The sequence below is a fragment of the Diabrotica virgifera genome, chromosome 3 (assembly GCF_917563875.1).
Source record: "Diabrotica virgifera virgifera chromosome 3, PGI_DIABVI_V3a".
Classification (NCBI taxonomy): domain Eukaryota; kingdom Metazoa; phylum Arthropoda; class Insecta; order Coleoptera; family Chrysomelidae; genus Diabrotica; species Diabrotica virgifera.
The window spans coordinates 24746587-24762130 of NC_065445.1; the positions used below are offsets into that span (position 1 = coordinate 24746587).

Consider the following 15544-nt stretch of genomic DNA (forward strand, 5'->3'; position numbering starts at 1 on the left):
AAAAAACCAAGATTTTAAGCCATGTTGGTTTAAACCTGCCAACCCTGATGGTCATAAGTCTTAATAATTTGGCCAGGGACTGTATATCAAAAGACTGCACTAAATTAAAGGATCGATTTTTTCAAATTACCAATTTTTATGGGATAGTTGTAAAAAAGATGGTAAGGTTCCTCTAATTGTTCGCTGTGTATAGAAACGCTGCAGTAAAAATATAATCAAGGTTTTATTAATTTTAATTTCTCAAAGTAAAAACATGGATATATAAAAAAAATCAACTTCTTACGAAATAACGGTCAACATTAGGTTCCATGGAACAATAGTATAAAATCTGACAAAAATATCTCATTTGCATTCGGGGGAATGAAAGATAGAATAACTTTTTTGTGTAAAAGTAATATTTAAACAGTAAAATCGGTAAAACAAAAAGAATGTATTACACATAAATAAGCGAAATAAACTGAAAAATTGTCTTAAAAATTATATATGTATAATATAATTATTTAGGTACAATATTAATAACAATCTGTTCTTTACATAACTATTTTTAAGAATTATCACCGTAATCTCTATCACCCACGTTGATTCGGTCAGGGGCAGAAGTAACGTTAAAACCTAGAATTCGGGAGTCCACCTTCAACATTTTTGATTTTTTGATTTTCTTGTTTTTGCCCTAAAAATAAACAAATAAACTTCTAGTAACATGTAACACACATTAAAATACAAAAAGCACAAATAAAGGTAAGCTCAGAAACATGTTCAAAATTATCGCACTAACGTTTTGTAATATTTTCATTGATCATGATATATTATACAGGGTGATCCACTTTTGTGACAAAAGTCCGTTATATCTGTTGTTATAGGAGATACCAAAAAGTTATTTACAAAAATCGAATAGCTGTAAGCTTCACATCTGTAAGAGGAAAAAAAAATAATAAAATAAAAAGAAAATAGAAGTGGTTTAATAAAACAGCATAGAACGATAAGTCCATACCGATTGAAAAATAAAGTAATAGCCAGAAGTATGTTGAAACAATTAATAAAGAAATAGAAATAAGAGACTGGGACATGTGAAGAATGTATGGCAAAGACTGAAAGACACAGTACTGTATAGAGCAGAAAAAATATGTAATGTAAATAAAAGTAACCAGTAAAACAAAATGCCTGCATGGTGGAAGTATAAAATTAAGCGTAAAATACAATTAAAAAAAGATACAGGATAGAGAATGCCAAATACAATTAAAAAGTATAAAAGAAAAAAGGATGCAAAATATATAAGTAATCGAACATATGAAAACTATAAACAATATAAAGAGCAGAGAAAACAATTGAAAAATGTAACATTCGAGGCAAATCCTCGAAAGATTTTGGAGACAAACTAGAAGCAGACTGCAGGAATAATCAAAATCTTTTCTATAAAGTTATATAAAAGATCTAAGAGGTAATAAAAACAAAGAAGTAGTGCCAATAACGAACTAGAACGGGTACCTATTGACAGAAAAAGAGACAGTAATAAAGAGGTGGAAAAAATATTTCCAAAATCTTTTGTAGGCGGAAAAAACCTACAGTTTCGCAAAAAGAAAAAAGCAATAATGAAGAATATGACATTATAGAAAATATTCATCATCATCAATCAGCCAATCGCGTCCACTGCTGGAAATAGGCCTCCCTCAGTTCTTTCCAGTGTTTTCTACACTGAGCCGCTTGTAACCAGTTTCCCGCTACACTTTTTATGTCGTCGGTCCATTTAGACCAGGGGTGGGAAAAGTGCGGCCCGTGGGCCGCATGCGGCCCGCGAAAAAAAGTAAATTATTTTCTTTTAAAGACTTTTTCTAATTAATATTGCTAATTTATTAATTAAATATAGATAATACAGCTATTAACACTTTCGCAGCGGGTGATTCTTGCGCAAATTTTCAAAATAACGCGGGTTTCGGGCACAGTTTTGTCGGCTCTCTCAATGAAATCCATGAAATTTCAACAAATGGAAACGATATTTTTGAAGTACATAGTCAGAAACTGTTTGGAAATTTTTAAACTAACTCGTAACCACCTAGTAAGTGTAACACCTGACGGAGTACCAAAAACAGGAGCAAATATTGTAAACTTAAAGATTACGTTCATGAACAATCTCCAGAACATGATTTATTATTTTGTCACTGCATAATCCATCAGCAGGTGTTGTGCTCGAATGTTTTGCATGTAGACATGTCATTTCAATTATAGATAATATTTTTGGTTTTATTCGTTCAAGAGGAATAAATCATCGTGCATTCATAGCATTTTTGGAAGAGTTATAGAAACAGAACATACTGATGTCTTATACCACAATCATATTTGATGGTTAAGTTTATAAAATGTTCTTAAAATATGCTGTGAATTAGGGGAGGAAATTGCTTTATTTTTAGAAATGAAAAACTGCGACAAATTTGCTAAATTTATGTTTTTAACGCAAAATGAAACTTTTAAAATGAAACTCAAACTATTCATTGATCATACAAAAAAGCAAGAATTCGTCAAATTATTTCGCTCATTAAAATCATTAACCCGGCACCTGCCACGTGGGGTGCTACCAGCACCCCATAACACATTTTTATCAAATATTTGGTATTTCAAGTTTGGTAACGAAGCTGTGCGTCATAGTAGCTTTCTATAATATTATATAGTATAGATATGTTAATGATTGAAGTGGTTATTTATTGTAATTCTGAACTTATAGCTCTAAAATCGAATTGGGGTGTCATCATCTGGCACTTTAAGTTTTAAATTTTTTTTTTAATTTTTGATAAACAGGTCAAATTTACATTTTTTATTGAAATAACTGATTTAAATTATTAACATAGACTCTATACTCACTAAATCTTATTTTTTTAGATATTTTACTTGACTTCATTTATTATGGCTTCGTACTTGCTAATTTGCTTATAACACCTTTTTCATTTTATTTTTTAACTTTTATAACATATTAGTGGCTAATAAGTTAATAAAACATGTTTTTTTATATTCTTGTGTTACTCAACACATTATTTTGTTTTTTTAAACAAGTAGATCACAGAAATTCTTTAAGGGGTGCTGTGAGCACCCCACGTGGCAGTTGGCGCCTTGCAAAGCCACGTGGCAGGTGCCGGGTTAAATAATGTACCATAAAATCAGTTCAAAATTTATGAAGAAAAATTTTGTAATTTTCTGACGGAATTTGAAAATTTTTTCAAAGATTTTGAAGATACATTTTTCGTTACCACTTCTAAGAAATCATTTTTCAGTTCAAATTGATTCGGTACCTGTCTACATTCAACCAGAAAATAAACCACAATTTAAGTTTGAAATTAAATTCATTTGACGTTTCGATTTCCACTTCGGAAATCGTTATAAAAATAAAAACATACAAAACGATTAAAAAACATATTTAGGTGTTCATCACTTTACGATTTGACAGACAAAAAAGGAATTGAAAATAAAAGTTGTCAAAACTTTAAACGCGTTTTTCTCAAAACTGCTTTTTTCAAAGGCGGTGGACATTGCAACTCAAAAGCTACTTGATAGATCCACCTGAAATTTTTTATAGATTTTTTTTAGACATTTCGTGGGGTAATGCTGTCGAGATATTTTTCTTTAACAATAATAAATAAGTTTGTTTTGCACCCATTTTTTACAAAAAATTTCTTATTTTGACTTCTGAGTGATATCAAAAACTCAAAAATCATTAAAACTAAAAAACTTGACAGCGTTACCTCGATAAACTCATAAGCTAATAAAATATTTTTGAATTTTTTGTTGATGTCTACTGCAAAATCCCTTTTTTTTTTGGAGGTGTTTGTAAAAATTTGCCACCGTTAACTTATTTTTCAATATTTAGTCTTGAATTTTTTTGAATATTCTTTGAATTGTACCGAATATGTTTATTTAATTTAAAAATAAAATAATTCTACCATAGTTTCAAACAAAATTCACAAAAATGTGCTTGAAATGTTGATTTCAAACCATATCCCCCCCCTTAACAAGAGTTAAAAATTCGAACATGTTAAGGTAACAAATATTGCGGCCCTCGGTAATAGACCAAAAACATTTTGTGGCCCTTACTAAAAAAAGTTTGCCCACCACTGATTTAGACGATGGTCGTCCTCGGCTTCTTTTATAGTTTCTGGGCCTCCATTCCATGATTCATCTTATCCACCGTCCATCTTGTGTTTTAGCTACCTGTCCTGCCTAGTTCCACTTAAGCGTCATAGCTCTTTCGATGACGTCATGTCCAAAAACCAACATTCAATAAGCTATTTCTCAGCTTGTATTAGGACAACAGACACCATAAACAACATAATTTTTGATAAAAGGCATTATATTTAATTTCGATTCAGAGATTACCATCTTTCTATGGACCATTTCGAACTCTTTTGTTCTCATCAGGAAAGCAACTGTAATGATGCACCGAATCGAAAAATAAACACCTTTGCCATTCATGCCAATTACAAAATATAATTAACATTAAGACGCTATAGCGACCTCTATTAACAAAATGTCGAAACCCAAAAGACTCCATGTTCAAACAAATAAATGTTTAAAAATAATAAAATCTTTGGATTTCTTAATTCGGAAACAGATTCTCTCTTATACCTATTCCCATCCTTCTAAAAATTGCAAGGAATAAAGGGTGATGAATGTATAGACATGGGGAGTCTACATAGTAGACTCCTCATAAAAAAAAATAATAAAAGTGCCGGAGAAAGCGGAGTTCCAGCAGAGATATTAAAGGTAGGAGGAAATATACTGCAGCAAAAAATAGCTGGACTTATAAAGAAAATATGGGACAACGAAAAAATGCCGGAGCAATGGAACACAGCACTCATCTGCCCAATTCACAAGAAAGGTGATAAGACCATATGTGAAAATTACAGAGGAATCGCACTGTTAGAAGTGGTGTATAAGGTATTAGCAAAAATTATAAGAACTAGATTGAAAGCTTATGAATCAGAGATAATAGGAGAATACCAGGCTGGTTTCAGACAGGGAAGAGGAACAACCGATCAAATTTTTTTGCTAAAGTTATTGCAAAACAATAGTTATGAACAAAATCTAGGATTACATATGCTCTTTATCGATTTTAAACAGGCTTACGACTCAATCTCACGAAACGGGCTATACGAAGCAATGAGAGCACTAGGAATATCAGAGAAACTGATACGATTAGTTAAAATGACGTTAACCAACACAGTCAATAAAGTCATGATAGAAGGCAGTTTTTCAAATCAGTTTAACGTCAACAGAGGATTAAAACAAGGGGACCCCCTGTCAACAGACTTATTCAATCTAGTACTAGAAAATATAATTAGAGGAGCCAATATCCAGACAAGCGGCACGATTCTTAACAGAAGACAACAGTGTATAGTATATAAAATAAACACCTTTGCCATTCATGCCAATTTCAAAATATAATTAACATTAAGACGCTATAGCGACCTCTATTAACAAAATGTCGAAACCCAAAAGACTCCATTTTCAAACAAATAAATGTTTACAAATAATAAAATCTTTGGATTTCTTAATTCGGAAACAGATTCTCTCTTATACCTATTCCCATCCTTCTAAAAATTGCAAGGAATAAAGGGTGATGAATGTATAGACATGGGGAGTCTACATAGTAGACTCCTCATAAAAAAAAATAATAAAAGTGCCGGAGAAAGCGGAGTTCCAGCAGAGATATTAAAGGTAGGAGGAAATATACTGCAGCAAAAAATAGCTGGACTTATAAAGAAAATATGGGACAACGAAAAAATGCCGGAGCAATGGAACACAGCACTCATCTGCCCAATTCACAAGAAAGGTGATAAGACCATATGTGAAAATTACAGAGGAATCGCACTGTTAGAAGTGGTGTATAAGGTATTAGCAAAAATTATAAGAACTAGATTGAAAGCTTATGAATCAGAGATAATAGGAGAATACCAGGCTGGTTTCAGACAGGGAAGAGGAACAACCGATCAAATTTTTTTGCTAAAGTTATTGCAAAACAATAGTTATGAACAAAATCTAGGATTACATATGCTCTTTATCGATTTTAAACAGGCTTACGACTTAATCTCACGAAACGGGCTATACGAAGCAATGAGAGCACTAGGAATATCAGAGAAACTGATACGATTAGTTAAAATGACGTTAACCAACACAGTCAATAAAGTCATGATAGAAGGCAGTTTTTCAAATCAGTTTAACGTCAACAGAGGATTAAAACAAGGGGACCCCCTCTCAACAGACTTATTCAATCTAGTACTAGAAAATATAATTAGAGGAGCCAATATCCAGACAAGCGGCACGATTCTTAACAGAAGACAACAGTGTATAGTATATAAAATAAACACCTTTGCCATTCATGCCAATTTCAAAATATAATTAACATTAAGACGCTATAGCGACCTCTATTAACAAAATGTCGAAACCCAAAAGACTCCATTTTCAAACAAATAAATGTTTAAAAATAATAAAATCTTTGGATTTCTTAATTCGGAAACAGATTCTCTCTTATACCTATTCCCATCCTTCTAAAAATTGCAAGGAATAAAGGGTGATGAATGTATAGACATGGGGAGTCTACATAGTAGACTCCTCATAAAAAAAAATAATAAAAGTGCCGGAGAAAGCGGAGTTCCAGCAGAGATATTAAAGGTAGGAGGAAATATACTGCAGCAAAAAATAGCTGGACTTATAAAGAAAATATGGGACAACGAAAAAATGCCGGAGCAATGGAACACAGCACTCATCTGCCCAATTCACAAGAAAGGTGATAAGACCATATGTGAAAATTACAGAGGAATCGCACTGTTAGAAGTGGTGTATAAGGTATTAGCAAAAATTATAAGAACTAGATTGAAAGCTTATGAATCAGAGATAATAGGAGAATACCAGGCTGGTTTCAGACAGAGAAGAGGAACAACCGATCAAATTTTTTTGCTAAAGTTATTGCAAAACAATAGTTATGAACAAAATCTAGGATTACATATGCTCTTTATCGATTTTAAACAGGCTTACGACTCAATCTCACGAAACGGGCTATACGAAGCAATGAGAGCACTAGGAATATCAGAGAAACTGATACGATTAGTTAAAATGACGTTAACCAACACAGTCAATAAAGTCATGATAGAAGGCAGTTTTTCAAATCAGTTTAACGTCAACAGAGGATTAAAACAAGGGGACCCCCTGTCAACAGACTTATTCAATCTAGTACTAGAAAATATAACTAGAGGAGCCAATATCCAGACAAGCGGCACGATTCTTAACAGAAGACAACAGTGTATAGTATTTCAAAATATAATTAACATTAAGACGCTATAGCGACCTCTATTAACAAAATGTCGAAATCCAAAAGACTCCATTTTCAAACAAATAAATGTTTAAAAATAATAAAATCTTTGGATTTCTTAATTCGGAAACAGATTCTCTCTTATACCTATTCCCATCCTTCTAAAAATTGCAAGGAATAAAGGGTGATGAATGTATAGACATGGGGAGTCTACATAGTAGACTCCTCATAAAAAAAAATAATAAAAGTGCCGGAGAAAGCGGAGTTCCAGCAGAGATATTAAAGGTAGGAGGAAATATACTGCAGCAAAAAATAGCTGGACTTATAAAGAAAATATGGGACAACGAAAAAATGCCGGAGCAATGGAACACAGCACTCATCTGCCCAATTCACAAGAAAGGTGATAAGACCATATGTGAAAATTACAGAGGAATCGCAATGTTAGAAGTGGTGTATAAGGTATTAGCAAAAATTATAAGAACTAGATTGAAAGCTTATGAATCAGAGATAATAGGAGAATACCAGGCTGGTTTCAGACAGGGAAGAGGAACAACCGATCAAATTTTTTTGCTAAAGTTATTGCAAAACAATAGTTATGAACAAAATCTAGGATTACATATGCTCTTTATCGATTTTAAACAGGCTTACGACTCAATCTCACGAAACGGGCTATACGAAGCAATGAGAGCACTAGGAATATCAGAGAAACTGATACGATTAGTTAAAATGACGTTAACCAACACAGTCAATAAAGTCATGATAAAAGGCAGTTTTTCAAATCAGTTTAACGTCAACAGAGGATTAAAACAAGGGGACCCCCTGTCAACAGACTTATTCAATCTAGTACTAGAAAATATAACTAGAGGAGCCAATATCCAGACAAGCGGCACGATTCTTAACAGAAGACAACAGTGTATAGTATTTCAAAATATAATTAACATTAAGACGCTATAGCGACCTCTATTAACAAAATGTCGAAACCCAAAAGACTCCATTTTCAAACAAATAAATGTTTAAAAATAATAAAATCTTTGGATTTCTTAATTCGGAAACAGATTCTCTGTTATACCTATTCCCATCCTTCTAAAAATTGCAAGGAATAAAGGGTGATGAATGTATAGACATGGGGAGTCTACATAGTTGCACTCCACAACATATCAATTCACCGAGGTAAAGATCAACAAATCTGCTTCCTAGTACTCGATACGTGAGTAAAACCGTAGGTAGATAAAAGGCATTATATTTACTTTCGATTCAGAGATTATATTTTGTAATTGGCATGAATGGCAAAGGTGTTTATTTTTCGATTGAGAGCATCATTACAGTTGCTTTCCTGATGAGAACAAAAGAGTTCGAAATGGTCCATAGAAAGATGGTAATGATCTCTGAATCGAAATTAAATATAATGCCTTTTATCTACCTACGGTTTTTACTCACGTATCAAGTACTAGGAAGCAGATTTGTTGATCTTTACCTCGGTGAATTGATATGTTCTGGAGTGCAACTATGTAGACTCCCCATGTCTATACATTCATCACCCTTTATTCCTTGCAATTTTTAGAAGGATGGGAATAGGTATAAGAGAGAATATGTTTCCGAATTAAGAAATCCAAAGATTTTATTATTTTTAAACATTTATTTGTGTGAAAATGGAGTCTTTTGGGTTTCGACATTTTGTAACATATTTTTTGTTTTTTTTTATGTAAGAATGATTTTTTGATAAAATACATACTTTTTGAGTAATTAGCAAAAAACTGTTTGAAGAAGTGTTTTTTTTTTGTTACACTGTATTTTACCTTTATTGGCTGGACTAGTTTGGCTTTGAATGATGTGTTTATGAATGTTCATTTTCTCATAGGCATCTTTCAGTGCGTCACAGTTTTTCGATTTCTTTCTAACGCATTAAATTGTATGTGACAGAAAAAAAGGCACGTCTATGATTACGACATTTATAACATTTATTCTAGTTGTCGATAGATGGGGATATAACCGAAAAACAATTATTTACGAATTATATAATATATCTACGAATATAATCTATACAATTTATAAGACTATAGAAATCACAGAAAATACCAATTTATAAATGCAATAAATACAATTGACTTGTTTTTATGCCAAGTTGCAAATAAAATGTGACAGCTGTAAGATTTAATTAAAATGTCATGTTATAATAAATATTATAAATGTATATTATCACGGACTTACCTTTTTTTTCTATCATTTGTGACGCACTGAAAAATGATCATACAACCGACTTACAAGTCTACAACGGCTTCATTGTAGACATATTCTCGAGGTGTGAGGAAAAATACTATCTTTACAATTCTGCTTTGAACTCTTCACAATAAGTACTTACAAAAATGCTTAGTAAACATAAACCAACTTGCCTTACCTTGACCTCTTGGAATTCAGTACTATGTTGCAAGGATGGGGTAATAGCTGGAGCTGGAGAACACATATCGTCTTTGTGAGCATTATTCTTAGGTTTAAATGAACGCCGTTTTTCCAAAAAATTCACGGCAAATTGGTGTGTGGCGTTGTTATCTCCTAAGTATTCCTTACAATATTCCCTAACGTCGAACGCTGATTCGATATCTCGTAAGAAAGTAACAAAAGTAGGAACTGGAAATAATAAAATTACATATTTTAATTTACAATAATTCTAAGAAATGAATAATCAAAAAATAATCTTAAAATGCTGCAAGTGTTTCAACACGCTTTCAAATCTACAAGAGTTTATAGATGTATGTAACACTGATGATGTTCTTTTTAGAGAGCGAAAACGTTCTGTTGCGATATTTGTGGCCCTTTTAAGGGTTTTTAAATAAATATACCTTTTACCAAGAAAAATGTTTCATTAAATTTACTTGTAATTAATGATATACAGCCGGCAACAGGAAATAATTCCTTGTGGATTAAAACTTAGAACTAAAATCCCAAAGAACTAATGAATCAGAAGGTAAGTTTAGCAGATGAACAACCGGGTTTTCGAACTGGAAGATCGTGTACAGATGCAATATTCGTCATAATGAAAATTACTGAGAAATCACCAGAGTCTATTAGACCAGCATTTCTGTCTCTAAGGGCCTGGCGCAAATTGAACCTAAGCGAGACACAACCTGCACCGGCGAATTGCGTAGACAGTTTTGCGCATCCTACTATCAGTGCATGCGTTCGCAGGTCTCGCTTGGGAACGTTTGTCATCGGCGTACAGTTTTCTTGGGCCGTGGGAGGCGTGACTCACCGCCAGATGTGCATTTTTACTTGTTTTTGTTTGCGAGATGGACTTATCTGAAATGAATACGGATGGTACCTAAGTACAATTTATTATAAATAAAAATATTACCATAGTCAACACCCCGAGTGAAAACGGCGTTGTCTTTGTCATTAAATTCTGATAACTTTTGGTAGACTAAATAAGCGGCGATACGAAATTAATAATCAAAATATGACTTGACAAAAACACATTATTAGAAAAATAAGGTGAAAAATTATTCATGTTACTAAAAACCATGATCGATAAAAATATCGTATTACCCTCAAATTCAACTTGGCGGCATATTACATTTTTGTTTATTTCATAAAATTACATTTTTTATGCTTGAAAATTAAAAACGAAATATGCAGATAGTGTTATTTTTTATGACCGATCAGTAGCGGAGGAATTATGAATTATGACCTGCAGTAATTGTAAATGATTGTGATCCGAGCAGTAAATTGAGGAATATGAGTTATGACCGAGCAGTAGGGGAGAGATTATTTTAAATATGTAGGTATTATGTCCAAAAATAAAATACTTACAACCGGTTGTTCGAACGCTAATCAACATTGATCACTATCAAATATTTAATTACTGTCACAACTGTCAATGTCAACTTTGGTTGGGTTGCTGAAAACATAGTTAATTATAATTATGAGATTAGTTTGTCAATTAACATAACAATTATTAACATAATTGATTAACTAATTTCATAATTGTCATCAATAATTATGTTTTCGACAACCCAACCAAAGTTGACATTGACAGTTGTGACAGTAATTAAGTATTTGATAGTGATCAATGTTGATTAGCGTTCGAACAACCGGCCCTTAGTGTAAGATATCTTTTTATGCACCGGCTTATGATCAAATTCGATGTTTTCGAAAGTCATACCGCTACGACTACTATTTTTTTAACTAAGAGGAGTGATTAAAGTTTACCGCGCTGTATTGCCTGTTTGTAATTGGTCCAACCGCAGGCAAGTTTACTCCACTGTTATAAAATTTTGACACTAATGACATTTATCAAATTTTGACACTAGTGACATTTCATAGGTTAATTAAGTTATATAGGGATTTTTGTGTTTTCTGTGTTATTCCTTTAATTTTTAGATTGTTAGTCTGCTTTTATATAAAACGCAGTTGTTTTTGGAACTCTTTAGTGACGTATTAATTTAATATAATATTTATGGATTACCGTTGAGGCAAGACTAGATCAACCAAAAAAGATGTATTTAATTATTATTATAGTGACTTTCTTGGGTGTGAATCTGTCTTTTTAGTTTACTCCTCCTGGTTAAAAAATAAACCATAGGGACGTGTAAGATATTTTTAAAACGTTACTAGTTACAAGTACGGAAATACCGATTTTAAGTTGCCTACTCAATTCAGTACAAGGATCAGACACATCAGTATTTTGTAATTAGTATTTGTACTCAGTACCACTGAGAACCGGTATCAAAAGTAACCGTTGCATGTCCGCACTGATTTTGCCGGTCTCTATTCGCCACGTCGATAGCCAACGGTTGGGTTAGGTTGTGTTCAATATGCGGCACGCTAGAAAAATAAATGCACGGGTCACCCGTCCCGCCGGCGCAGGTTGTATCTGGCTTAGGTTCAATTTGCGCCGGGCCTAATTGATTTGAAGGACGCATTTGACAGTGTAGGACTCGAAGATGTAATTCATCTTCTGCATAATAGAGAAGTTCCCCTGAGTATAAAAACTATTAAAAACATCTACCAAAACAACAAAATGGAAGTCAGAATAGATGGACATCTACAGAACCTATAGACATAGGCAGCGGGGTAAGACAGGGGTGGACTCAGTGAGCCACAGGCTCTTCAATTTAATCATGGATGAAATCATCAAAATGTCAATAAAGCAGGAGGATAGAGAATAGGAAATAAATAAGTAAAAATACTATGTTAGGCAGTCGACGCAATATTGATAGCCTAAGATGAAGATAGTCTGCAAAGACTAGTCCACAGATTTAACATAAGAGCAAAATAATTTAATATGACAATCTCTATTCAGAAAATTAAAACAATAGTAATCAGCAAAAAACCAATCAGATGTAAAATAGAAATTGATAACGTCAGTATTGAACAAGTAATGGAAATAAAATATGTACCTTGAAATTACACTGTGTAAATGAGAAAAAAAGATATACTTACTATCTACGTTAGTTGATATATTTGATAACACTTTGTAGCACCAATTCATAAATTCGTCCGATGACGGTCCGTTATTATTATTATTATGATTTGTTTTATTCGATTCTTCTTTTTTTACCTTGGCGTTGGTGTTCTTTGTAGGGTTTTTCGCTTGAGACTTTGGAGCTGCACTAAACGTATTTGTCGAATTACTTTTAGTTACAGTGGACGGTTTGTTTGCTCCTTGCTGCTGGTGCGGCTGCTGTTGTTGTTGCTTACTGGAAGATTCATCCCAAAAACCACCTAAAATCAAATTATTTCATCTAGCATATGCAAGCTGATCTGGTAGAGAACTTATACAGTATCGGAAAGAATTTAATGTAGGTATGCGCTTTCAACGATAGGGACTGAGAGAAACGTATTTAAAACGATATAGCCAATTCGTTTCTTAGGTATATTTCTGCAAGAGCAGCGTTACCAGGTAGTCGAAATCAGAAAATCTATTGTTCAAATTATTATATTTTAGAGTACAGATTATTGTATTTACTTAGATTCTATTGAACAAGACATTAACAATGTAGAAAAAGTAATATATATTAATTTTTGTAAAATAAACAAACGAAGACAAATAAAAAACGACTGTAATAAACAAACAAATTATTTAAAAAGAAAAAAATATAAATAAAGATAATTTGCTACGCCGACGACGCCATAATAACAGCCGAAGATGACCTACAAAAATTACTAATTAAAGAATTCAAAGACACGGCGCTCTTATACAACAAAGTGTTCTCAGAGAAAACTAAATCGATAGTAATATCAGCGGAACCGAGACGATGCAGGAAGAAGATGAAGAAAAAAAAACTTGTTACAAAGTACCACTATTCAGTTAAGAGAATGGGTACGTATTTTCGGCTGCAATACTATTCAAATGGGGATTCATTTTTTTCGAATCCTTAGAAAACTAATAAGTATTTTTGAAAAATTTAAACGCAGAATGAAAGATTAATAATGTTTATTTTAATAAGTTATAGGGCTGAAAAACTAAGAGAAAATTTAGTGTGATATTTCAATTAAAATATCTCATTCAAAATAAACTTTTTATTTATTCTAAGGGACTTTCGGCCCTCGGTAATAATATAGTCTTTCATTATGCGTTTAAATTTTTCAAAAATATTTATTGGGTTTTTCAGGATTCGAAAAAAAATGAGCACAATGTCCGTGGTAATATTTCCAAATCTATCTTTGTCATACAACGCACTCAGTCGAATAGAATATTGTCAGCATACTGTCAGTCAAACAGTGACAATCAGTGACAATTTTAAATATTTGACATGGCATCGGGAATATTTTGAGTTGTTGATTAAATAATGTTGATATATAGTGTATTTGATAAATAATTGATTTAAGACGTGAACTTAATAAAAAGTTATTTATTGTGTATTATTTGTGAAAGATCCAAGCAGAGAATACATCAGGATAATATATTTTGTGATCCAAGTATTTTGTTGTTAAATATGTTCAAAATTGTAAGCGTTCCATAGTAACAATATATTAGTAAAAAATCACTTAAACACTTTTCCTCTTTTCTCGATTGAGTATTAGTTTTTGTTGTACATATAAATTACCTATTACAATCACTGAATACATAGTTAGTGAAAAAAGTATCACATTTATTAACTGAATTAATAATTTGCAATTATAAAAAACATTCAAAAGCCATCTCTTTAAATTAATGATAACGTTTTCAAGTAGAATGACATTCTAGTAATGTTTACATATCCATACCAGTGTGAATTTTACTACACGTAATTTGCCGTGTAAAGACAGAAAAAGTAGGGATACCCTTAAAATAGTTGCGAATTATGTCCCGATGGTCTTAATAACTTCTTGCAGTTCATTATCAGCTTCTTTATTGTATAAATTGGATGTATTTATAGTTGTAACCATTCTTTCTGATGGTGTAAAATCGACACAACCCTTTTGACGATAAACTGATTGAGATGAATGCATAATGACATATAAAGTGTCTGTTACCAAGCGGTTCCTAGAATTCTTCGTTATTAAATAATTTACTTTTGAAATTTGTTATTCATAACTTGTATTAGAATGAGGTAGTTACCACAGACAATACAAAGACACTCAAATTCGTAAAAAAACTCCTGCATCTTTCGTAAAAAAACTCCTGCATCTTTCGTAAAAATCCTATTTCAATTTATAATCTAGAATATTTAGATACATGTTATTAATATTGACAAGACTGTAATATCTTAAGGACCAATTGTTTCAACATGTTTCTGTGTAAATTTGTGGTAACTAATTTTAGCTTTGGCAAAATGTATTATTTATTATTAGACCAGGGCGCATCTGTAAAAATATTAGAACATTTGGACGTTGAGAGGTGACTCATATTTTTTTGCAGAAATTGCTTGAAAATAACTTATATAATAAAATTTGAGTTATCCTCCCGCTCGAAAAGGTCCGGAACATTGTTTAAATAATCAAAATGTCAAAAAAATTAAGGAAAAATTCGATTTTTTCTTCGTTTTTTGATTATAACTTTAAAAGTATTCATTTTCCAGAAAAGTTGCACCAACATAATAGTTGCTTAATTAAATTTCCTACAACATAGGATTAGTTAAAAATTTTAAAAATTGTCACCCTTGTTGCAAAATAGCAATAATTGCGAAAAAAAACCATAAAAAAAACAAGTGTTCGCATTTTACGTTTGTCAACCATTTATGATACACTTAGGACCTTCATATTTCAACCAGAAAAACTTTATGATATAATAAAACAATATTGTAAATTTCATTAAGATCGGTTTAATAGATTTTG

At 32.1% G+C, this 15544-nt stretch overlaps 1 protein-coding gene across 3 annotated transcripts in view; it reads right to left on the minus strand.

Annotated features, from left to right (window-relative positions):
• Nucleotides 1-204: 204 nt before the first annotated feature.
• LOC114349510 (GRB10-interacting GYF protein 2) overlaps nt 205-15544 on the minus strand; it is a 74327-nt gene continuing 58987 nt past the window's right edge. For 2 of the 3 annotated variants that reach the window (XM_028299907.2, XM_028299909.2), the window contains exons 17-19: nt 12728-13009; nt 9687-9916; nt 205-670 (exon numbers count right to left, since the gene is read on the minus strand). In XM_028299907.2, coding sequence (XP_028155708.2) covers nt 545-670; nt 9687-9916; nt 12728-13009 — 638 coding nt within the window. In that variant the 3' untranslated portion in view covers nt 205-544. Of the gene's footprint in view, nt 671-9681; nt 9917-12727; nt 13010-15544 lie in introns of all 3 variants that reach the window. The other variant, XM_028299910.2, reaches the window with a different exon arrangement.